At 39.8% G+C, this 26,801-nt stretch overlaps 1 protein-coding gene across 1 annotated transcript in view; it reads right to left on the bottom strand.

The window, feature by feature from the left end:
• GRM5 (glutamate metabotropic receptor 5) overlaps positions 1-26,536 on the bottom strand; it is a 265,562-nt gene extending 239,026 nt beyond the window's left edge. Inside the window, exon 1 of the mRNA XM_070749601.1 lies at positions 25,846-26,536. Within this exon, the coding sequence (XP_070605702.1) occupies positions 25,846-26,518 (673 nt within the window). The 5' untranslated portion in view covers positions 26,519-26,536. The remainder of the gene's footprint in view (positions 1-25,845) is intronic.
• Between the last annotated feature and the right edge of the window lie 265 nt (positions 26,537-26,801).

Below are 26,801 nucleotides of genomic sequence, written 5' to 3' on the forward strand. Positions count from 1 at the left end.
TTTACAATGCAGAAGCTTCCCAGATCGAATCCCAGTAAAGAAAGGGTGTGGCTAGCTGATGAGGCCTAATAAGGCCGAAATGGATCTATACTAGTCTCCCTTAATTTTAAAATTCCAGCTAAAAAACATTTAACACATACAAAATATAGTTTGTCGGCTATAAATATATTACTGCCTTGCAGTGGCCCGGGTTGGGCCTAGAGGCAAAAAAAGGAGCTGTGACGTTCCTTAAAAATATACCAGGGTGATCCGACATAAGAAAAACATATACCCCCTCCCTGGTACAGAGCTGGGAGGATTCAGATCTGATGGGTCTAATTGCTAGCTCTCTGCTTTACAATGCAGAAGCTTCCCAGATCGAATCCCAGTAAAGAAAGGGTGTGGCTAGCTGATGAGGCCTAATAAGGCCGAAATGGATCTATACTAGTCTCCCTTAATTTTAAAATTCCAGCTAAAAAACATTTAACACATACAAAATATAGTTTGTCGGCTATAAATATATTACTGCCTTGCAGTGGCCCGGGTTGGGCCTAGAGGCAAAAAAAGGAGCTGTGACGTTCCTTAAAAATATACCAGGGTGATCCGACATAAGAAAAACATATACCCCCTCCCTGGTACAGAGCTGGGAGGATTCAGATCTGATGGGTCTAATTGCTAGCTCTCTGCTTTACAATGCAGAAGCTTCCCAGATCGAATCCCAGTAAAGAAAGGGTGTGGCTAGCTGATGAGGCCTAATAAGGCCGAAATGGATCTATACTAGTCTCCCTTAATTTTAAAATTCCAGCTAAAAAACATTTAACACATACAAAATATAGTTTGTCGGCTATAAATATATTACTGCCTTGCAGTGGCCCGGGTTGGGCCTAGAGGCAAAAAAAGGAGCTGTGACGTTCCTTAAAAATATACCAGGGTGATCCGACATAAGAAAAACATATACCCCCTCCCTGGTACAGAGCTGGGAGGATTCAGATCTGATGGGTCTAATTGCTAGCTCTCTGCTTTACAATGCAGAAGCTTCCCAGATCGAATCCCAGTAAAGAAAGGGTGTGGCTAGCTGATGAGGCCTAATAAGGCCGAAATGGATCTATACTAGTCTCCCTTAATTTTAAAATTCCAGCTAAAAAACATTTAACACATACAAAATATAGTTTGTCGGCTATAAATATATTACTGCCTTGCAGTGGCCCGGGTTGGGCCTAGAGGCAAAAAAAGGAGCTGTGACGTTCCTTAAAAATATACCAGGGTGATCCGACATAAGAAAAAATATATATATATATATATATATATATATATATATATATATATATATATATATACACATAGTAAAATACATGATGAAGGTTATAGAGGAGATACTCATAGTAAAATATATCTATGAAAGAATAGAAAAGAAGGTATAGTAATAGAACATATCAATGAAAGAATAGAAGAAGAGATATAGGAATAGAAGAAAGGTATAGAAGATATAGGAGAGCAATAGGACAGGGGACAGAAGGCACTCTAGTGCACTTGTACTCGCCCCTTACTGACCTCTTAGGAATCTGGAGAGGTCAACCATAGATAACCTAAGGGTAAAGTGTTGGGGGTTTGGGGAGGACACTATGGAATCCGGTAATGAGTTCTACACTTTCACAACTCGGTTACTGAAGTCATATTTTTTACAGTCAAGTTTGGAGCAGTTAATATTAAGTTTAAATCTGTTGTGTGCTCTTGTGTTGTTGTGGTTGAAGCTGAAGTAGTCGCCGACAGGCAGGACGTTGCAGCATATGATCTTGTGGGCAATACTTAGATCTTGTTTAAGGCGTCTTAGTTCTAGGCTTTCTAGGCCCAGGATTGAAAGTCTAGTCTATCTTCCTTGTATTTAACTTTCATTGTCAATCTGTTCCTCTCCGGACAGTCCAACATTTTCTTAGAGCTTTCTGAATCTTGAGTCTAACTTCCAAAGTGATATCAATTCTCTCCAGCATTGCGTCATCTGCAGATTTTATGAGTGCTCCTTCAATCCTCTTATCTAGGTGATGAATGAAGATGTTTAAGTGCACTGGGCCCAAGAGGGAAGGTTTCTGTATCTGGACAGTGCAGAATTTGGATAACAGACGGCAGATTCCAAATAAATGTTAGAAAGAACTTTTAAATGGAATTTGAACAGTTCTTCAACAAAGTGTAAAACATAGGAGTCTTTTCTGAGTAACAAATTTGTGAGCTGCAAGTCATGAAAACGTGACTTTAACTTCAACCACAACAACACACGAGCACACAACGGATACAAACTGAAAGTAAACCGCTCCAAACTCAACTGCAGGAAATACGACTTTAGCAACCGAGTTGTTAGTGCATGGAACTCACTACCTGACTCTGTAGGATCATCACCTAACCCCCGAAAATTTACCCTTAGACTATCCATTGTTGACCACTCCTGATTCCTAAGAGGTCAGTAAGGGGCATGCATAAGTGCACCAGAGTGCCTTCCGTCCCCTGTCCTAATGTTTCTCTCTTACTAGTATCATGTATATAAACATTATTATATCTTGGTATACCACCAATACGTACTTGACAAAACAAATAATAAGTAGATAGATAGACAGACAGACAGACAGACAGACAGACAGATAGATAATGATAGATAGATGATAGATAGATAGATAGATAGATAGATAATGATAGATAGATAGATAGATAGATAGATAATGATAGATAGATAGATGATAGATAGATAGATAGATGGATACATAGATAGATAGATGATAGATAGATAGATAGATAGATAGATAGATGTAGATAGATAGATAGATAGATAGATAGATAGATAGATAGATAGATAGATAGATAGATAGATAGATACATAGATACATAGATACATAGATAGATACATAGATAGATACATAGATGCCTTTTAATCAAGTCCATTGATAGGAAAAAATGCTTTCAGACCTCTGAATTTTTGCTGCGATAGACTGACTTGGCTTCCTGCAATTTCTATGCATAAAAATAATCCTCCAATCATTGAAGCCATTGATAATTATTCTAATCCCTGAATTTAAAAAAACCCACAACCTTATGTTTGGTGCCATGAGTCACCCTTCAAAATAATAATGGCTTTTCAGATAGTTTAATCTATATTTTTCCACAATATTTTGACCTAAGAGGTAACATGAAGCCCAAAGCATCACAAAAGAGGTTTCTCTTTCCCTTTTTTGTTTTTAACTTTTTTTTAAAAAAAATCACCACTTTAAAGTACTGTATTACCATTTCCAAAAAGATAGAAACACAGCCTAGCACAGAAGAAAGGTATATGTAGGATGGGAATCCTTCAGTTGTCTGTAAAGATTCTGAGAAGAATCTGATCCAGAGGCAAGAACGAGGACCAGAGCTTTTCATAAAATATTAAAAAACATTGGATAAATAGAACATTCCATTCCTATTCTGCCTTCTGTTTCATACATCCCAGCAAACAGTTAGGTCGCACAGAGTCAGCCTCCTCCAGGCTCCGTCGGCCAAACAATATCAGCTGACAGGTCCACAGGGGGAGAGCCTTCTCTGTGGTGGCCCCAACCCTCTGGAACCAACTCCCCCAAGAGATCCGCAACACCCGCACTCTCCTTGCCTTTCGAAAGGCATTAAAGACACACCTGTGCTGGCAGGCCTGAGAACCATGAGCGATAATTTGCTACCGACCTGCCTTCCATCGGGGGCCTGAATACTGCACGAGTCAAAAAGAGAGCTGTAAAAATATTAACAGACCATTCACATTGATTGATTGATTGATTGATTGATTGATTGATAGGCTGCCCATCTCCTGCCTAAGCAGGGGGTTGGATTAGAAGAGCTCTAAGATCCCTTCCAACTCTGTTGTTGTTGTTGTTGTTGTTGTTGATGTTGTTGTTGTTGTTATTATTATTATTATTATTATTATGATTATTATTGCATACCATTTAGCAATTAGACTTATATATCGCTTCATACTGCTTCTACAGCTCTCTCTAAGAGGTTTACAGAATCACCATATTGCCCCCAACAATCTATCATTATAACGTATGTTTTGTAATACCTTAGAATATTAAACATAAATTTTCTATATACAGCTATTATCCCTATTTTCTTTTCTCCACCCAGTTGTAAAATTCTTTCCAGATCTCATAATAACACGATTCATCTTTATTCTTAACTCTTCTGTTAACCTATCTAGTTCTGCACAATCATATATATATTTTTAAATCATAATTCTCTCTGTTGGCCTTTCTTCTTTTTTCCAATTCTGCCCCCAGCAATCTGGGTCCTCATTTTATCTACCTCAGAAGAATGTAAGGCTGAGTCAATCTTGAGCCGGTGTTGAGATTTGAACTGCTGAACTACAGCTAGCAGTTAGCTGAAGTAGCCTGCAATGCTGCACTCTATCTACTCTGCCCGGCTGTATGCACCAAAGACAATTTCCTTGTGTGTCCAATCACACTTGGCCAATAAATAATTCTCTTCTGTTCTATTCTATAACAATAAAGAGACGTCTAATCTGTTTTTCCCCCCTTTTGAACTGTTTATCTTGAATGCCAAAGGAGACACTTCTTAAAAACTAACAGCAAGCAAATCTGCTTTTGAAAAGAAATACTGTCTACCGAATACAATGCTCTACTTTCGAAGAGAAATAGCAGTGTTCCAATATCTAAAGGCTCACCATAAAGAAGAGAGAGTCAATCTATTCTCCAAAGCACCTGAAAGCAGGACAAGGAGCAATGGATGAAAACAAATCCATTGGTTTCCAAGGGCAAAAAGGGGCAACAAGAATGACCAAGGAAACGGAGCACCTCCCTTAGGAAACCAGGTTGCAACGCCTTGGTCTCATCAGCCTTGAAAGACGGTGTTTAAGAGGTGACTTGATCGAAGTGTATCAAATCATGCATGGGATAGAAAAGGTGGATAGAGAAAAATTATTTTCTCTATCACACAATACTAGGACTAGGGGGCACTCCCTAAAGCTCATAGGTAAGAAAGTGAGGACAAATAAAGGGGAATATTTCTTCACCCAGAGGGTCGTTGATTTATGGAATTCACTTCCAGAAGAGGTCGTGACAGCTGTCAGCCTGGATAGCTTCAAGGCAGGATTAGACAGATTCATGGATGCCAAGTGTATCGGTGGTTATTGAAACAGATGTCCAAGTGCCGCCTCTATGTTGGTTGAGGCAGGCAGGATTCCCTTGGGTACCATTTGTTGGTGCTCAAGGGAAAAGGAGGGGTTTGCCTTCTCTTTCTGCTCAAGATCCCCATGGACAATTGGTGGGACACTGTGACACAGAATGCTGGACTCGATGGCTTTTGGCCCGATTCAGCATGGCTCTTCTTAGGTTCTTATCTTCTTAATCAAGGAGAGAAGCAATTTCCTGACAGCGAGAACAATTATCAATGGAACAGTTGCCTCTAGAAGTTGTGGGAGCGTCATCATTGGGGCTTTTTAATAATTTGTCTGAAGTGCTATTGGGTTTCCTACCTGAGCAGGAGATTGGACCACAAGACCTCCAAGCTTCCTTCCAATGCTGTTACTGTACTCTGTTATTAAATATACTAAATATGATGCACTTGCTCCTGCCAACTTGTTTTAACTGCAGACAATTATTGCTGCTGTCTGAGCAGAGAAGTACAGCTTTGATATTTGGAATGGACATTACTGCTTAGGGTTTTTTTGGAACCTGAAGTGCAGAAGGAGAAAGAGGCCAAAGCTAAATAAGGTCAGAAACCTTATTTAGCATGCTGCAAGGAGCCCTTTTTAAGGACTTGCCGTTGGTTTACATTCAAAAGTCTCAAAACGAACAATGTAGCCCACCTACAAAACAAGTTAGTTTATTTCTAGGCACGGGGGAAGTGAAAACAGATTTTATTGCAAAAGAAACCAAGATATAAATAAATACTTATTTTATTCTGGAATTTTAAAAAAATAGTCAAGAAAGATGCTGCATTGCTTGTTTGCTGTCTCAGAGCCTTTTTGGTCCCACCCATAGTTGACAAACAGATCATTTTCTTCCATCATCATCATCATCATCATCATCATCATCATCATCATCATCATTATTATTGTTATTATTGGACATGATCGAAACATTTAAATATGTTAAAGGGTTAAATAAGGTTCAGAAGAGAAGTGTTTTTAATAGGAAAGTGAACACAAGAACAAGGGGGCACAATCTGAGGTTAGTTGGGGGAAAGATTAGAAGTAACGTGAGAAAATATTATTTTACTGAAAGAGTAGAAGATGCTTGGAACAAACTTCCAGCAGATGTGGTTGGTAAATCCACAGTAACTGAATTTAAACATCCCTGGGATAAACATCTATCCATCCTAAGATAAAATACAGGAAATAGTATAAGGGCAGACTAGACGGACCAGGAGGACTTCTTCTGCCATCAATCTTCTCTGTTTCTCTGTTTCTAAATGTTTCTGTTTCTCTGTTTCTCTGTTTCTCTGTTTCTCTGTTTCTCTGTTTCTCTGTTTCTCTGTTTCTCTGTTTCTCTGTTTCTATGTTTCTGTTTCTATGTTTCTATTATTATTGTTGTTGTTGTTATCATTATCATTATCGTTACTATTATTATTTATTAGATTTATATGCAGCCCTTCTCTCCCCCCCAAAAAAAGAAATTGCTGTACATCTTCACTAAAAAGGGGAAAAGAAATCTCACTAGCCAGCTTTCCCAACATTACCATAATTGTCCTCAAGAGTCACAGGAGAACAATACAGTGGCCTTCATTTAGCTGCATGAGTAGACTTCAGTAAAATAAATCACTTCATCAAAATAATTAATTTACTGTTAAGGCCTTAGAAGCACCAAAGGAAAGCAGTTCACCGCAGATAAACAGTGCAGCCATAAAACACAGGAGCCAGCAAGGTGAGGACGTTACAAACTAAGGAAATGAACACCGATTGGGGTCCAGAAAGAGTTGAAGAAAGGGGAGCGATGGCTCAGCAGTTAAAGATGCTGAGATTGACAGCAGGAAAGTTTACAGCCTGGGGGTCGAGAGCAAAGCGAAGTATGAAGGCTTGAGTTGCCATTCTTTGCCCCGCTTGGGTGTGTCAAATTTTTCAATCTTCAATTTCCAAACATAAAGGGTGCTCAAAAGTTGTGATGTGCCTTGGAGATATCACAATTTTAAAACACTTTGTTTGTTTCATTTCTTGCCCACCTAGCAGTTTGGGAGCATGAAAATGCAAGTAGATAAATAGGTAACACTTCAGTGAGAAGCTTCCATGTGTCTTGGCATATCGTCATGCCAGCCAGCCAGATAGATAGATAGGTAGATAGGTAGGTAGGTAGATGGATGAATGGGTGGGTGGGTGGGTGGTTGTTGGGTGGGTGGGTGGGTGGAGAAAGAAAGAGAGAGAGAAATGATAAATAGATTATGATAGATAGATAGATAGATAGATAGATAGATAGATAGATAGATAGATAGATAGATAGATACTGTAGATAGATAGATGATAGATTGATGATAGATAGATGATAGATAGGCAGGCAGACGATAGATAGATAGGTAGATAGGTAGATAGGTAGATAGGTAGATAGATAGATAGGTAGATAGGTAGATAGGTAGATAGGTAGATAGGTAGATAGGTAGATAGGTAGATAGGTAGATAGGTAGATAGGTAGATAGGTAGATAGGTAGATAGGTAGATAGGTAGATAGGTAGATAGGTAGATAGGTAGATAGGTAGATAGGTAGATAGGTAGATAGGTAGATAGGTAGATAGGTAGATAGGTAGATAGGTAGATAGGTAGATGATAGATTGATGATAGATGATAGATAGATAGATATTTATTTTTATTTATTTTATTATTTTATTTTATTAATTAGATTTGTATGCCGCCCCTCTCCGTAGACTCGGGGCGGCTAACAACAGTAAAAAGACAATATGAACAATATAGATGATAGATAGGCAGGCAGACAGGCAGTCAGACAGACGATAGATAGATAGATAGATAGATAGATAGATAGATAGATAGATAGATAGATAGATAGATAGATAGATGATAGGTAGGTAGGTAGGTAGATAGATTGATAGATAGATAGATAGATAGATAGATAGATAGATAGATAGATAGATAGATAGATAGATAAATAGATAGATAGATGATAGACAGACAGACAGACAGACAGACAGACAGACAGACAGACAGACAGACAGAACTATCTATCTGGTCAGGAGATTAAATGGCTGGATGCTGTAAGGTCTGAGTGAAACCCCACCGCATACCCCTGTGGCTTTCATTGTATCTTTACATTTTTGGTAATGTTTGGCTACTTCCCAAAAGCTCCACACACGCTTAGCAAACGGATCTGTCTCTGATGTAGTCCGGCAGGTGGCTTCAGCCTGAAGAACCTTTGGAAGTTTGATCCTTTCAGGTACATAATCAGAAAATGCTCTGCTTGAGGTTGTTGCAGCCATTGGCCCTGCTAGGACAGAAGAACCCAATATTCATTTTCCACCCCACAGCCAATTCCTTCGAACTGAACAAAAAGGAGATAATGAAGCATTGCTGAATAATTCAACAACACGGTCAGGGAGAACATTGGCACCCTCTGTATTCAAACACCATCCATCACAAATGTGGAGGCAGAGAGGGCAACGTTAAATGGTCATTCTCCATGTCAGGTGTAGCATTGCAGAAAGCCTGACGACAACAAATCTGGAAAGGTAGGAGGGCTAGCAGTCCTTGAGAAAAAGTAACACCATTTATGGATTCTCAGCTGAAACACCTAAGAGCAGAACAAGAAGCAAAGGAAAGAAACTAATCAAAGAGAGAACTTACCAGTGATGGGCTGTATATGGTACGGGGCCACACAGTAGTGTGGTAGTAAAAATGAGGATGTGCATGCAGCTGCGCATCCTGATGCATGAACGCATGGTCCGCATGAGATCCGGAATCTGCACATGCGCCACAAGTGAAATCTCACATGGGCATGCTCCCGCATGCAAGATTTCACCTAATTTCAGCATTTTTTTGCTTCTGCATATGTGCGGAAGCAAAGAATTCACCTAAAATGTTTCTCCATCGCTTATTTGACCCCTATGACAATCATTAAGTGTTGTACCACATGTTTCTTGACAAATCTATATTTTCTTTTATGTACACTGAGAGCATATGCACTAAGGCAAACTCCTTGTGTGTCCAATCACACGTGGCCAATAATGAATTCTATTCTATTCTATTCTATTCTATTCTATTCTATTCTATTCTATTCTATTCTATTCTATTCTATTCTATTCTATTCTATTCTGTTCTGTTCTGTTCTGTTCTGTTCCATTCTGTACCGTACCGTTCCATTCCCTCCCATCCCGTTCCATTCTCTTCTATTCCATTCCATCCCATCCCATCCCGTCCCGTCCCGTTCCATTCTATTCTGTTCTATTCTATTCCACCGGCGGAAATAAAAATGTGTGCGCAGCTTCAGCTGATCAGCGGCTGTCACTTCCTGGATTACTGGGCTCGGCTCGGCTCTCCTTTTTCCCCCTGCTGCTGTGTCTGTGCTCCTTGCTTTTTCCCTCTTTCCTCCTTCCTTCCTTCTCTCCTACCTGGCTCCCCTCCAGTCTCACACGGCCACCTCCTGCCTGAGGTGCAAGCAGAAGGTGTGGATGGAAGTGGCGCTGGCAGCATTTATGCTTCTGGAAGCACGCATTCGCTTAGCCACCCAGCCTGAGGCAGGGGAGTGGGGGCGACCCAGGAAAGAGAGCATGGGAAACGCGAAGCAAATTGTCACACCAGAGAACAACACTGGTGAGGTTGTAAGTCGAGGACTTAACAGTTCACTTGGACGATGATGATGATTCAGGCCACTCCCATCTGGCCACATGGCCGACAAGCCACTCCTACCCAGTCACATGACCATTAAGCCACACTCACAGTGTGGCAGTAATAATTTTGGCTGCCCATTACTGCTTGTGGTGCATGCATAGAAGCTGAATCTTGTGCTGATATGCGTGCATGCCCACACCGGCCTCAGAGTACACCGGTAGCGCCAAAGACAAGCAGCCCTTCACTGGAACCAACCTAGAACAATGGTGGAGGAGGAGGAGGAAGATTCTCTTAAGGATATAATTATTTTCCTCATAATATTCCTATCATTAAGTAAACCATCGTGCCTCCATTACTCCACCAAAGTCTAAATAGGATATTGCCAAATTTGAACTATTCGCATATACTGGATTTTTCGGAGTATAAGACGCACCTTTTTCCTCCCTAAAAGAGGCTTAAAAATCAGGTGCGTCTTATACTCTGAATGTAGCTTTTTCCCCCAGCTCTAACTGGGTGCTAACGATCTTCCCAGCTCTTACCTTGTAGGTTCTTTCATTGTTACTCTCTGCAAAGAATGTTTTACAAGCCCTAAGTCTTTGCAGGTTTCTTTCATTGCTCTAACTTGCTTCAAATGTTTCTTTCCAGCACTAACCAGGTGCTAACGATGTTCCTAGCTCTTACTCACTTGCAAGCTCTTTCATTGTTACTCTCTGTGAAGAATGTTTTCCAAGCTCTAAGTCTTTGCAGGTTTTTTCTTCATTGCTCTAACTTGCTCCAAATGTTTCTTTCCAGCCCTAACCAGGTGCTCACGATGTTCCCAGCTCTTACTCACTTGCAAGCTCTTTCATTGTTACTCTCTGTGAAGAATGTTTTCCAAACCCTGTCTTTGTAAGTTTTTTCATTGCTCTAACTTGCTCCAAATATTTCTTTCCAGCCCTAACCTGGTACTAATGATGTTCCCAGCTCTTACCTGCTTGCAAGCTCTTAAATTGTTACTCTCTGTGAATTATTATTATTATTATTATTATTATTATTATTATTATTATTATTAATTAAATTTGTATGCCGCCCCTCTCCATAGACTGGGGGCGGCTCACAACAATAGTAGCAAAACAATATGTAATACAAATCTAATAATTTAAACTACAAACCCATAATTTAAAAACATGCACACAACACAGCATACATAAACTATATAGGCCTGGGGAAGTTTCCAAACCCTAACCAGAGGATAAAATAATGTGCTGAAGCTGACCAGACTAAGGACACTAGCCAGCTGAATATCTGGTAAGCAGATTCTTTCTCCTCTTTTCCTCCCTAAAAACTAAGCTGCATCTTATACTCCAGTGTGTTTTATACTCCAAAAAATACAGTAATTTGGATGGTTTGCAGTAAAAACGCTAAGGATTTTTGTTTCTCAAAAATGTAATGAGAACATGCTATCTTTGAGTGGGGAAATACAGCCATGGCTGACATTATGCAATGAATGTCTGTATCTGCCTTGGTGTTCCTCATCTGTCAATTAGAATGGCAGAATGTTTTCTCTGCTATTGTCTGTCCTATTTATTGGTCCTCCTATTGTGTATTCTCCAGCCTTTTCCTTGTCTCAATGGTTTTGCCTCACTTTTTATTGCAGTAGCTTAGATCTAATTTGCCTTGTACAATGGAAGGCATTTCCAGTCACACAAAGTCAGGAAATGTCCTTGATTCCTCCTGATTCTTCATTCTCTTTGTCAAATAAAATTATAGGCCACCCAGTTACGTCTTTTCTCAATAGTGGTTCGGGATAGAGAGAATTCTGAATCTGAACTTCATTGGTATGGAGGTTGCAACTCAAAAGTAGCGATGGGCGAACCCAACGGTGTTCGGGTTCGGCAAGTTCGGCTGAATTTTACGCAAAATTCGGCTAAACACAAACCGAACCCGAACTCGAACCTGAACGGGGAATCCCTCCCATGAAGAGATTCTGGGGGCGGAGCTTAGATGTCACCGGCAGGTTGCTAAGGACGCCAAGGTGATCACTCCCTGGATTCCATGGAATCCAGGAAGTGATCACCTTGCCGTCCTTAGCAACCTGCTGGTGACGTCAAAGCTCCAAACACCAAACATGACCCCGAACTTTGCCCGAACTTTGGAAAAATTTTGGGTTTTATTTATTTTATTTTATTATTTAGATTTGTATGCTGCCCCTCTCCGCAGACCCGGGGCAGCTCACAACAAAGTGAAAACAATTTACAACAAATCTAAATTACAGTTTAAAAATATTTTAAAAAACCAATTTTCTAAACAAGCATACATACAGACAGACATACCATTCATAAATTGTATATGCCCGGGGGAGATGTCTCAGTTCCCCCATGCCTGACTACAAAGGTGGGTCTTAAGGAGCTTATGAAAGGCAGGGAGAGTAGGGGAAGTTCTAATCTCCGGGGGGAATTGGTTCCAGAGGGCCAGGGCCGCCACAGAGAAGGCTCTTCCCCTGGGGCCCGCCAACCGACATTGTTTAGTTGACGGGACCCGGAGAAGGCCCACTCTGTGGGACCTAATTGGTCGCTGGGATTCATGCGGCAGCAGGCGGGGTTCATGTTCGGCATAACGAACACCGCAAAATTCGGTACGGACTCGAATTGTACGGGTTCAGTTTGCCCATCACTACTCAAAAGTCATCATTTGTAAATTCCAGTTACTGTATTTTTCGGAGTATAAGATCCACCTTAGTTTTGGGGAAGAAAATAGGGAGGGAAACCTGCCTTACCAGGTATTCAACTGGCTAGCTTCTTTTGTCTGGTCAGTTTCAGCACATTATTTTATCCCCTGGTTATGGCTTAAAAAAAACCCTTCTTTGGAGTGAATAGCAATGAAAATAAGCCTGCAAAGACTGAGATGAATAAGCTAGCATTGGAACTCCAGGAAAAGGACAATACAGGGGAAGAGCCTTCTCTGTGGCGGCCCCGGCCCTTTGGAACCAACTCCCCCCAGATATTAGAATTGCCTCCACCCTCCTCGCCTTTCGTAAGCTTCTTAAAACCCACCTCTGCCGTCAGGCATGGGGGAACTGAGATATTCTTTCCCCCTAGGCCTTTACAATTTACGCATGGTATGTTTGTATGTATGTTTCGTTTTATAATAAGTTTTTTTTTAGTTGTTTTAGTATTGGATTGTTACATGCTGTTTTTTATCACTGTTGTTAGCTGCCCCGAGTCTACGGAGAGGGGTGGCATACAAATCCAATAAATGAATGAATGAATGAATGAATGAATGAATGAATGAATGAATGAATGAAGAAGGAAGGAAGGAAGGAAGGAAAGCAAGCAAGTAAGCAAGATAGAAAGAAAGAAAGAAAGAAAGAAAGAAAGAAAGAAAGAAAGAAAGAAAGAAAGAAAGAAAAAGAATTCTATAACACTTGGGACAGGTGGTATGACTGGTTAAGTAAAAAAAAGGAAATATTTGAAACTTTAACGCTTCAAAAAGAAAACAAATCAAAGCAAAATCTTATAAATCCTTTTAACTATGGTCAACTAAGCAAGCAGACAAACTGTTGCTAAACTCACCTATTGATTCCTATCGAAATACCAATTCGCAGTAATGAGAAACAATGTCACCCAGAAAAGAAACCACAAAGAGATATAAACCACGTAATTTATAAAGTGCAGTTTACAATAAAGTTAGAAAATGAAATAGAATAAAATATAGATAGGCTGTATATGTTAACTGTTAAATGCTTAACTTCTTATACCAAAGTAAGCTATATATTATAAAGTTTTATGCTTTTGTATGTTATGTTTTTGTTTGTATGGTTGATTTTGTCTTTGTTTCTGTTGTTTTAAATATAAATATTTAATAAAGATATTTTTTAAAAAGAAAAGAAAAGAAGCCTGGAAAGACTTAGGGCTGACAAACCACAATGATGATGATGATGATGTTAAGTTTTGCCCCTTTGTGAGACAAACGCTTGTGTTGAAAACTCTTTTTGTGTCTGTGTGTATATGAAATGCCACTGAGTAATGACCTTTTTGGCAAATCTCGCCACCATTTGAAATGCTGAACTTTTTATATAAATAGCTCCAAAGGCTCTAAGGTACATTATGAGCCGATGCCCTGCAGGGCTGATGATAGACTTGACACCATCTATTTTTATTAAGTTCCAATCCATTTTTCAAACCCGGGAAAGAGAAAATCTCCATTTCTTGCACCCTCCTTGCTTTGCCAATAAAAACAATTCTTGCCTCCCTAAAGATGTTTAGAAAACTATCTCCTAAAATCTAATCCGGCATCAAAGACCTACTCCTGAGGCAGTAGATCTTTGCTACTAAGCTTCAGGGAAGAGAGGTTGCAAAAATTGCATACAAAGAGAGATTGCAAGAATTGGGCATGGCTGGTCTAGCAAAGAAAAGGACCAGGGGAAACATGATAGCAGTCTTCCAATACTTGAGGGTGTTCTGCCGGGCGCGCTGGTAGACTCCTCCCCAAAATTCCCAGGTACAAATTTCAGAAACACACATTTGAAAATTCAAAACAATGTTCTTTATAATGAAAATTCACTTAAACTAAGCGGTTTTTGATTAAAAAAACCTGTGTTCAGTTCTGGAGACCTCACCTACAAAAAGATATTGACAAAATTGAACGGGTCCAAAGACGGGCTACAAGAATGGTGGAAGGTCTTAAGCATAAAACGTATCAGGAAAGACTTCATGAACTCAATCTGTATAGTCTGGAGGACAGAAGGAAAAGGGGGGGACATGATCGAAACCTTTAAATATATTAAAGGGTTAAATAAGGTCCAGGAGGGAAGTGTTTTTAATAGGAAAGTGAACACAAGAACAAGGGGACACAATCTGATGTTAGTTGGGGAAAAGATCAAAAGCAACATGAGGAAATATTATTTTACTGAAAGAATAGTAGATCCTTGGAACAAACTTCCAGCAGACGTGGTTGATAAATCCACAGTAACTGAATTTAAACATGCCTGGGATAAACATATATCCATTGTAAGATAAAATACAGAAAATAGTATAAGGGCAGACTAGATGGACCATGAGGTCTTTTTCTGCCGTCAGACTTCTATGTTTCTATGTTTCTAAAAGAAAACGACTATCTTGAGTGAGGTGACTTTAATACATTTAAAAATACATTTAATGCATGTAAAAGGATGACTTTTTTAATACATCTGTGGATTACAGACTATAGAGGGCAACCTCACTTGCATTTAAGTTCTATTTCAACATTAGCCATAGAGTTGCTGGAAAAGGAAAAAGCTGAAGCCCTAGGACAAGTGGGATTTTATTTGGTGACTTATATGTTCATGCTTATGCATTTTTGTAACTGGATTAGATGAGCCCTGCACAATAGACAAATCTAACATTTATGGAGGTAACATTTTTTGTAAACAAATGGGTCATTTGTGAAAGGGTAACTGAGAAGAAAAATCATTCTACACTATAACATGATAGTCATGTATTAGTAGGCATTACATAAACATGTCCCAGAAGGTGGAGAAAATGGTATATGTACCCCATTATAAACATATACCAAGATAATGGTTTATTTAGAGGCCTATCTTTACAAATGTTGTTTGATCAAGGCCCGGAGAATAGAATGTAATTGGTGGACATATCCCACGCTTATGGATAAGATACAAGGAGTAGTAAGGTGGGAGTAGTATAAACATATAAGATGATTTGTTGAGTATACGTCCCTGGTATGCCTTAAGGAACTCAACTTAAGCAAATGAGGTATTGTACCTGTGCAATAGAAAGGGGAGATAATGAATCTATAATGTGAAATAGAGTGATCATAAAGACATATGGATATAGCCATGGGAGATGAGTTATTCAAGTAGAAATAAAGCACAAGAAAACTGTAGTTAAGAGTAGGATCATACAATGCTGCATCTAGTGACATATGGAACACTCCAACTCTTGGTTGCCAGACTTATTTGTAGGGGTTATTATAAACATTGTATTAAGTTATGTGTCTGTATCAAATGTATGCTGGTTTGCTGGGAGGCCCGCTGATATAAGGATGAAATATCCCCACGAATTGGGTGGTCTGCATTGTGATAGACATGTTCTAAGAATTTAAATTCTAAATTCTTAGAAAAAAAGAAAGAGGAGGGATTGAGAGAAGAATCTATAGAATCTATAGAATCTAGGCATCTAAGGCCTAGATGGATACAAAACACTTTTATTAGAGTACTAAACTTCCGACCTTTTGGACAGTAGTTTCTTGCCAGAAAAGCAAGAATGTACAAAAACATGTTTACATCCTGTAACAAGATGAAGAAATCCTATTGTTGAGGCCAATAAACATTCGTAAACAGGATAAATAACTTGATGGATTAATCTAGAGAGTTCCAAGGAACTATGATGAAATTGGATGCAAGACAACCCCATATATGGACAGGAGGAAGGGGGTGTAAATTAGACATGAAACTCCTATAAAAGATGGTTCTTGAAGTTAGGTACTTTACCTTTTTGAGTACACCTTTTGAGTGTCTTCAATTGGTCCCAATATGATACAGTGTTATCATATTGGTGTCTTTATGTTATGTGTTGATATATGTTATGTGTTGATATATGTTATGTTTAATAAATGTTTCATATGATATATATATCATGTGGTCCTTTTAGCTTTTATTCTCATGGTCTGGGGAATTTTTTTAACAAGAACTAAAAGGAAAATGGAGAACTCCTAGAATTAAGGAGAAATTTCCTGACAGTGAGAACAATTAAAATAATCTTTGATATCTCATTGTACTGAGTTAATACTCATAGATAGCTCTCCCCACCCCACCGCTTAACCAGTATAGAAGGCAAATGCTAGATAATTATTATCTTCCTGTTTGCTAAGAAGTATTTTCTGACAACAAGCATCTGCATTCAACGGACTATTAATCTAGAGCAGTGCTTCTCAAAAAAAAAAATTTATGTCCAGAAATGAACATTTTGCACCCCCCAACTCTCCGTCAAGATTATTGTTTGCAATATTTGGCATGTTTTTAATGAAAAAACTCAGGCAGCTTATCAGCATGATTGGGGTATGTTCTGTCGGGCTCTCTGGTAGACTCCTCCCAAAAATTCATAGGTACAAATTTCAGACACACACACGTTTGAAAAGTCAAACCAATGTTCTTTATAATGAAAATTCACTGAAACCAAGCCCTCTTTTGGTATAGCAAAGAGCACTCGTCTCCAAACAAACTGGTAATTTGTACAAGCCCCTTATCAGTTCTGTGATACTTAGCTTGCAGCTGTGAGGCAATTCACAGTCCTTCTTCTTTCACAAAGTGAAACACACTTTGCTCTGGTTTAGTTTCAAAGCGGGGAAAAACCAGCACACAAAAAGTCAAAGTCAGTAAAGCAGTCACAAAACACAACGATCAGATAATCCTCCACAATGGCAAGACCCACAGGCTGCTATTTATAGCAGCCTCACTAATGACCATAGCCCCACCCAACCACAGGTGGCCTCATTTTCTTTGATAATAATCTCTCAGTTGTTGTTGCCTGTGCATCACTCTCCGCATGCATGGCTGTATCATTAACTCTTGTTCTGAATCCAAGAAGGAGCTAGATAATTGATCTCCTTCTGAGATGTCTGCCACACTCTCCTCCTCCCTGTCACTCATGTCTTCTTGGTCATCAGCAGATTCCACCGGGGGCAAAACAGGCCTGCAGCATATGGATGTCTCCCCCACATCCACAGTCCTTGGGGCAGGAGCTGGGGCAGAGCTAACCACAACAGAGGGGCTGCCACAGAGAGAAGGGGGTCAGGCTGTTTTCCAAAGCACCAGAAAGCCAGACAAGGAAAAACTGGTGGAAACGAAGCAAAGAGAAATTCAACATGGAATTAAGAAGGAACTTTCTGACGGTGAGAGCGATCAACCATTGAAACAGCTTGCCAGTGGAGGTTGCGAACGCTCCAACACTTGAGACTTATCTCCATGTTGAATCTCTCCTTGGTCAGCTTCCAGCCCTTGTTCCTTGTCCGGCCCTCTGGTGCCCTGGAGAATAAAGTGATCCCCTCCTCTCTGTGACATCCCCTCGTATACTTGTAGACTGCTATCATGTCCGCTCTGGCCCTCCTTTTCTCTGGGCTATCCATGCCCAGTTCCCTCAGTCTCTCTTTGAAGGTCTTGGTTTCCAATCCCTTAATCATCTTGGTTGCTCTTTTTTGCACCTTCTCCAGAGTTTCAATGTCTCTTTTGAAGTGTGGTGACCAGAACTGAATACAGTACTCCAGGTGTGGTCAGACCAGGGTGTAGTAGAGTGGTATTAAGACTTCCCTGGTCTTGGAGTGTATTCCCCTGTTGATGCAGCTTAGGATTGTGTTGGCTTTTTTAGCTGCTGCTGCACATTGTTGGCTCATGTTTAGTTGATTGTCCACCAAGACTCCGAGGTCTCTTTCGCAGTCGCTACTGCTAAGAGGGGTTTCTCCCAGGTTGTATGTGTGTCCAGGGTTTTTTCTGCCTAGATGAAGGACTTTGCTCTTGTCGATGTTAAACATCATTTTGTTGGTGTGTTAGTCTGTCTAGGTCTTTCTGTAATTTGATTTTATAATCCAAAAAATATGGTATACATTTTGGATGACAACTCCCATCACACCAATTATGGGCCATGCACACAGAACTTGGTCAGCCACAGGTCACCTTCATAGGTTCCCTAAGATTTTAGAGAAGAATCCTTTCTCTTGTTAAAACTCAAGGCAGGATTGTATGTAGAGCATCTGTTCGTTTCCTCTCTGTTATGACTTTCTGCTGGTAAGTGGTCAAGGTTAATTGACTTCCCTACCTGAAAATTTCCTTCCAAGACTTCATCCATAAATAATGCTGAGAAACATTTTCCAGATATTACAACAATGGGGGAAAGTGTTTCCTATTCAGCCGTGGCATTTAACTTTCACTGTAGTAAACAAGATTTGGCAGTAAGTGAAAATTGATTAAGTATCATCAGCCAACATTTAACAGTACCTGAGTAATATCAATCAATATTGGACATTTTTAACTAGTATATGCATGTGAATGTTTGAATGTGCGAGGACATGCATTTTTTTAATCAAATTAATTTTTGGTCATATTTGACCATTGAAACATAGAAACATAGAAGTCTGACGGCAGAAAAAGACCTCATGGTCCATCTAGTCTGCCCTTATACTATTTCCTGTATTCTATCTTAGGATGGATATATGTTTATCCCAGGCATGTTTAAATTCAGTTACTGTGGATTTATCCACCACGTCTGCTGGAAGTTTGTTCCAAGGATCTACTACTCTTTCAGTAAAATGATATTTTCTCATGTTGCTTTTGATCTTTCCCCCAACTAACTTCAGATTGTGCCCTCTTGTTCTTGTGTTCACTTTCCTATTAAAAACACTCCCCTCCTGAACCTTATTTAACCCTTTAACATATTTAAATGTTTCGATCATGTCCCCCCTTTTCCTTCTGTCCTCCAGACTATACAGATTGAGTTCATTAAGTCTTTCCTGATACATTTTATGCTTAAGACCTTCCACCATTCTTGTAGCCCGTCTTTGGACCCGTTCAATTTTGTCAATATCTTTTAGTAGGTGAGGTCTCCAGAACTGAAAGACCACTAAATGTCACTATTTGACAATATCAGCCAGTAGAATTTTGATTTTTGAATGGAGGCGTTAATTTATGGCACTAATTAATATTTAGCTCTGCCCCAGCTTTCCACTTTAGGGTTGCGGTAACAATTATGAGATGAGATGCTCACCTCCCACTTGGAAAGTTGAGAATTCAGTCCTAGGCAGCAATAGATATTTTTCTATCAGGTCGCCTTAAACATGACCTAAGCATAGCCCATAAAATCATGTGCTACAACGTCCTTCCTGTCAATGACTATTTCAGTTTCAACCACAACAACACAAAAGCACACAACAGATACAAACGTAAAAGTAAACCGCTCCAAACTTGACTGCAGGAAATACAATTTTAGCAACTGAGTAGTTAATGCTTGGAACTGACTACCTGACTCTGTCGTATCATCACCTAAACCCAAAACTTTCCCCTTAGACTATCCACTGTTGACCTCTCCCAATTCCTAAGAGGTCAGTAAGGGGCGTGCATAAGTGCACCAGCGTGCTTTCTGTCCCTGGTCCTAATATTTCTCTCTTACTAGTATCATGTATATAGATGTTGTTATATCTTTGTATACTACCAATACGAACTTGACAAAATAAATATATTCTCCCAAAAACACCAGAAGGTAGAACAGGAAAACGGGATGGAAACTAAACAAGGAGAGAAGCAATGTAGAACTCAGGATAAATTTCCTGACAGTGAGAACAAATGTTTGTTTGTTTGTTATTTGTTGATTTGATTTGATTTGATTTGATTTCCGCCCCTCTCCGAAGACTCGGAGCGGCTCAAAACAACAATACACACTACACTACACTACAAATCCAATGATTAAAAACAGAACAGTTAAAACCCTTAATTTAAAAACAATCACACAACCCAAACAAACCATACATAAAACGGGATGGCCGAGGGGAATCAATTTCGCCATGCCTGGTGGCAGAGGTGGGTTTTTAGGAGTTTGCAAAAGGTAAGAAGGGTGGGGGCGGTCCTGATCTCCAAGGGGAGTTGATTCCAGAGGGCTGGGGCCACCACAGAGAAGGCTCTTCCCCTGGGTCGCACCAGACGGCATTGTTTTGTCGACGGGACCCAGAGAAGGCCAACTCTGTGGGACCTAATTGATCACTGGGATTCATGCGGCAGAAGGTGGTCCCTAAGGTAACTAACCAGTGGAATGGTTCCTCAAATGTACTGAGGGACTATATTACAGCCAATATTGGAAATTAATTCAAAAACTTTATGTTTCATAGCAACTTTGTGTTCCACAGATTTTCTCACCTACCTAAAAGTCATTCTGATTGATTTTATCTCCAGGTCTAGTGATAAAATTCCAATTACACATGGATGAGAAGGCATAGTTATTTGATTCCTTCGTTAATCTCTCATGACCCAGCTTTACCGGGTGTCCTTTGATCTGAGTTTTACATGGAGGGAAGGTGAAAGGAATGTGTTCCTGTCTGCACCATGCATAATTTTATACGCTTCTGTCACAAGCCATCCCAATTAACCTTTCCAACACAGTTTGGGGAGTCAGCCCTCCTCTCCCACACTCTGCCAAAGGCTGAACTTCGCAATGGTCAACAATCAGTTTATGTAGGACATTTTCAACAAAAGAAATGCCAGAGCACAAATTCATCACCTGCACAATTTCCTGGCTGAACAATAAGGATAACAAAAACATTATTGTATTGGTGCTTTACCCAAAAGATATTATTTATTTATTTATTTATTTATTTATTTATTTATTTATTTATCTATCTATCTATCTATCTATCTATCTATCTATCTATCTATCTATCTATTTATTTATTTATTTATTTTTTATTTATTATTATTATTTTTTATTTTTTAATTTTTTTTAATTTATTGGGTTTGTATGCCGCCCCGCTCCGGAGACTCGGAGCGGCTAACAGCAACAATAAAACAGTGTACAATAGTAATCTAATACTAAAAACGATTAAAAACCCATTAGTATAAAAACCAGACATACATACATACATACCATGCATAGAATTGTAAAGGCCTAGGGGGAAAGAGGATCTCAATTCCCCCATGCCTGGCGGCAGAGGTGGGTTTTAAGTAGCTTATGAAAGGCAAGGAGGGTGGGGGCAACTCTAATCTCTGGGGGGAGTTGGTTCCAGAGGGCCGGGGCTGCCACAGAGAAGGCTCTTCCCCTGGGTCCCGCCAAGCGACATTGTTTAGTTGATGGGGCCCGGAGAAGATCCACTCTGTGGGACCTAACTGGTCGCTGGGATTCGTGCAGCAGAAGGCGGTCCCTGAGATAATCTGGTCCGGTGCCATGAAGGGCTTTATAGGTCATAACCAACACTTTGAATTGTGATCGGAAACTGATCGGCAACCAATGCAAACTGCGGAGTGTTGGTGTAACATGGGCATATTTGGGAAAGCCCATGATTGCTCTTGCAGCTGCATTCTGCATGATCTGAAGTTTCCGAACATTTTTCAAAGGTAGCCCTATATTCCTAACAGGTTTACCCCTGAGGGCTTTCTAATACTTGAAACATGGTTTTTGTAGTACCATTGCACTGAGTTTGTCTAATTGTTGAGATTCTATTTCAATTCCAATTTCTACACTATCTTTTTGATATCTTGATTGAAGTTGTTGTAAGCTGAGGACTGTATGTACTGTTTGAGTATATAAAATAAATTGGAGCAAATGGGATCATACACATGTTTAAATCTGCAGGTGGAGCTAGAAGTTGCCTAAAAGTATTGCCAGACATGAAAAGACTTACCGTACCTTTAGTCTATTATGGAATCCACACAATATAGTACATCATTAGCCTTTTAATTATTATGAGTAGTGTTGGCCAAACCGAACTTGCAAAATTCAGGTTCGTGCCGAACTTTGCAGTGTTCAGCATGCCGAACCCGAACGCGGACTTTTTTAAAAGTTCAGGTTCGGCGTTCACTCGAACACCACAAAGCGCCGCCGCCCAGAAGGAGAGTGGGGAATCCCATTGTGGGATTCCTAACCTTCTTTTGCTTGCAGCGCTGCAAGCAAAAGGAGTTGGGGAATCCCACAATGGGATTCCGGGGGCGGGGCTTTGACATCACGGAGACTCCTTCCTAGCTGGCCGAAACAGGAAGGAAGGAGTCTCCGTGACGTCAAAGCCCCGCCCCCGGAATCCCATCATGGGATTCCCCACCTCCTTTTGGCTACAGCACCGCTGCAGCATCCTTTTCCGTAAAAATTAAAGGAAGCAAAAGGAGGTGTGGAATTCCCCACCTCCTTGTTTATTTGTACGGAAAAGGACGCTGCAGCGATGATGATGCTGTTCGGGTTCGGCGAACTCACCCGAACTTCACGGCAAAGTTTGGCCGAACTCGCCAAACCCCGAAATTTATTTATTTATTTATTTATTTGTTTGTTTGTTTGTTTGTTTGTTTGTTTGTTTGTTTATTTATTTATTTATTTATTTATTTATTTATTTATTTATTTATTTATTTATTTATTTATTTATTTATTTATTTATTTATTTATTTATTTATTTATTCCAATACACAATGAGGGTTTTAGTGGGTATATATTTATATACACATAGTGAAATACATGATGAAGGTTATAGAGGAGATACTCATAGTAAAATATATCTAAGAAAGAATAGAAAAGAAGATATAGTAATAGAACATATCAATGAAAGAATAGAAGAAGAGATATAGGAATAGAAGAAAGGTATAGGAGATATAGGAGAGCAATAGGACAGGGGACGGAAGGCACTCTAGTGCCCTTGTACTCGCCCCTTACTGACCTCTTAGGAATCTGGATAGGTCAACCGTACATAATCTAAGGGTAAAGTGATGGGGGTTTGGGGATGACACTATGGAGTCCGGTAATGAGTTCCACGCTTCGACAACTCGGTTACTGAAGTCATATTTTTTACAGTCAAGTTTGGAGTGGTTAATATTAAGTTTAAATCTGTTGTCTGCTCTTGTGTTGTTTTGGTTGAAGCTGAAGTAGTCGCCGACAGGCAGGACGTTGCAGCACATGATCTTGTGGGCAATACTTAGATCTTGTTTAAGGCATCTTAGTTCTAAACTTTCTAGGCCCAGGATTGAAAGTCTAGTCTCGTAGGGAATTCTGTTTCGAGTGGAGGAGTGAAGGGCTCTTCTGGTGAAGTATCTTTGGACATTTTCAAGGGTGTTAATGTCTGAGATGCGATATGGGTTCCAAACAGATGAGCTGTATTCGAGGATGGGTCTGGCAAAAGTTTTGTAAGCTCTGGTAAGTAGTGTGAGATTGCCAGAGCTTACAAATTATGAGGTATGTAAACATATCATGGTAATAAACACAATACACTGCTTAAACAATGAATTAGTCATGGCTGTGTTCCCAAATACATTTGCTAGGCGATATGCATTTAGTCCTCGACTTATGACCATCATTGAGCCCAACATCTCCGTTGCTAAGCGAGACATTTGTTAAGTGACTATTTCCCCCCATTTTACAAGCTTTCTTGCCACAGTTGTTCAGTGAATCATCACAGTTGTTAAGTGAATCTGGCTGCCCTATTGACTTTGACTTGTCAAAAACAATATACTGCTATTTTGCCTGCTGGTGATGCTTTTTCTCTGCTTAAGTAAAGAGGCAATGACCCAATGGATCACGAGTTATCTAGTGATATAATTATAAATTATTTGGACATCTCTCTCTCAATAAAAACCCAATAACATTCACACATCATCTCCAGAACTGTAAGGCCTACAAACCTGAAACTTGGCACATATGTCCCTCTTGGCTTCTAGGTACTCACTAAGAAAATGACCATCAGATAATTAGCTATTTCTTATATTAGTGTAGTAACATGCTCTGCTGCTAAGGAGTTAGATGTTCTACTTCCCCTCCCCACCTGAAAAGAACTCTGTTCCAACTGCCAGTTGGTGTGGCCAGCAAGTGATTCATCTGGCCTGTGGGCTGGGAGTTTAGACATGCTACTCCCTGCTAAAGAGTTCAGTTTCATAGCAAAGCACGGTTATCCAGCTACTAGTAATAAATAAGATCATTATGACATTCATGAAATGTAGACAAAATGCAGCAGTGGTTGACCCTAAATATTAAACAGTAAATTCAGTATATTGTTGTCCTGTCTCTGCTATTTAAACGTAGACAGAGAGATCATATAATGAAACATGGAGTTTCCTAGAATTCAAAAAGTATGGAAAATAACCCACCGATGGCTTACAGAAATTATAAAAGAGGGGATAGAATATACCCCAGAGGGGGTATTTGGAAAATACATTACTCCAAGCAAACACTTTTCCTTATGACACATATAATCACCGCAGTTAGAATTTCACTGGCACAAATGTGGAAAAATGAACAGACCCCATCGGAAAGTTTAATTATTGATAAAATATAGAGATGTGGAGAGATGGATGAAATGACAAACTCAATCAAGGGAATAAAATATAAAGAATTATGGCATAAATAACACGAATGGATTCCAAACAAAAACTGAAAAGTAACAATACAAAGCATCAGTATATATATATATATATAGAAATAAAAATAAACACTTCATAATAATAATAATATAAATGAAATAAAAGCATGGGACTAATGATCACTCTATTATAGAAACTGAAAAAATGTATGCTTATTGATATTTCTTTTCTTTTTCTTCTATTATTATGCTTTACTTACAATATCTATATTTGAATGCACATAATATAACAGAATATATAGAGAAATGAATGATATACAGTGGTACCTCATCATACGAACTTAATTGGTTCCAGGAGGAGGTTCGTAAGGTGAAAAGTGCGTAAGATGAAACAATGTTTCCCATAGGAATCAATGTAAAAGCAAATAATGCATGCAAATCCTTCAGGAAAATCCCAAACTTTAGAAGGGAGGTGAACAGAGGGCAGGGAGGAGCAGCTAAAGGGGGCAGGTGGAAGAAGCAAGGCTAGGCTAAAGGGTGAGTGGGAAGGAAAAAAGGCAAGGGGGGTTCCCCACCCTTTTCTTTCTTCAAAAGACACCGTTTCAGTGCCTTTGCAAGCACGTTGTTTTCTGCAAAATCTTTCCTCTTCCAAGCCGCCCCTCCCTTTTCTTTCTTCAAAAGACACCCTTTCAGTGCCTTTGCAAGCACGTTGTTCTCTGCAAAATCTTTCCTCCTCCAAGCCGCCTCTCCCTTTTCTTTCTTCAAAAAAAGGGGGGGGAAGAAACCCCTTCATCCCAGCAGCAGCTGCTTGGGTTCGTAAGGTGAAAATAGTTCGGAAGAAGAGGCAAAAAAATCTTAAACACCGGGTTCGTATCTTGAAAAGTTCGTTAGAAGAGGCGTTCATAAGATGAGGTACCACTGTATTTAAAATGTAATAGAAACGGATTAAGACCTGTCAAAACAGAACAAAACGTATGAGAAATATTCTTTTAAAAATCAATAAAGAAACTTTTTTTAAAAAAAAGAAACATGGAGCTTCATGTATAAAAACAACAAAAGAAACGTCTTACCTTCTGTATGTACTGCAGACACGTAGGTCCAGTTGTACCTCTTGACAATGTCCACCATAGCACGGGCCTGTTGCGCGTCCGAAGGTACCACTCGCATGAAATACTTAAACAAAGTCTTGTCGCTTAAGTCCATGCTTGTAGCAGAGTAGGCAATCTGAGGTATGTTGAAAAGTTGCAACAGATTTTGGACCTGGATTGCCACGGAACTGGACCCGGGGCCTATCACGCCAACAATGGGCTTCTTAGAGCGGTACAGAGACGTAGAGCCATCGACGCACTTCATCAGCCCCTCCTCTTCCTCCGCTGAGATGAGGGAGTCACGGATGAATTCAATGCTCTGCTCAAGAGCCACCGCCGAATGCCAGCACGAGTCCCGTATTTCACAACCCAAGGTTATGTTGGGTAACAGAGTTTGATTCTGGTTGATACGATCGAGGGTGTGGAGCATGGCCTCCACTCTCTGGATTCCATATTGTTCTCTTACCTCTCCACATTTTCTCTCGTGGACTTTGTCCACGGACGGCTGATGATGGACTGAGAAGAGTGCCCCAATGATAACATCTCCGGGCATGTAGGCCACCACCCGCCTTTCGTTGGACTGAGCAGAAACCAAAGCACTAACGTTGCCGCCAACATTTTCCTTCAAGAACCAGATAAGGAGCAGAAAGAGCATTTTAGGGAGCTGTTTAAGCCAGAATTGGGAGCATGGTGAGATGAGAAAGAGTGACCATTCTTTTTTCTTTTTCTTTCAAAAAAAGCAATCAGCGAGTCTTTGGTGGAATTGATGCAATCAAGGTTAGGAGCAACTGGGTGTTTCCGAGCATCTTCTAGACTATGGTGAATGTCTTCTCACCTGATCAGAAGGTGGGATGCAGTCATAATCTTCAAAATCTTTAAGAAAAAGAGGACGGGAAAGGTTTTTATTAAATAAATGAACACTTATAAACTTCAAACAC

This window comes from Erythrolamprus reginae, chromosome 4 (assembly GCF_031021105.1).
Source record: "Erythrolamprus reginae isolate rEryReg1 chromosome 4, rEryReg1.hap1, whole genome shotgun sequence".
Taxonomy (NCBI): Eukaryota; Metazoa; Chordata; class Lepidosauria; order Squamata; family Dipsadidae; genus Erythrolamprus; species Erythrolamprus reginae.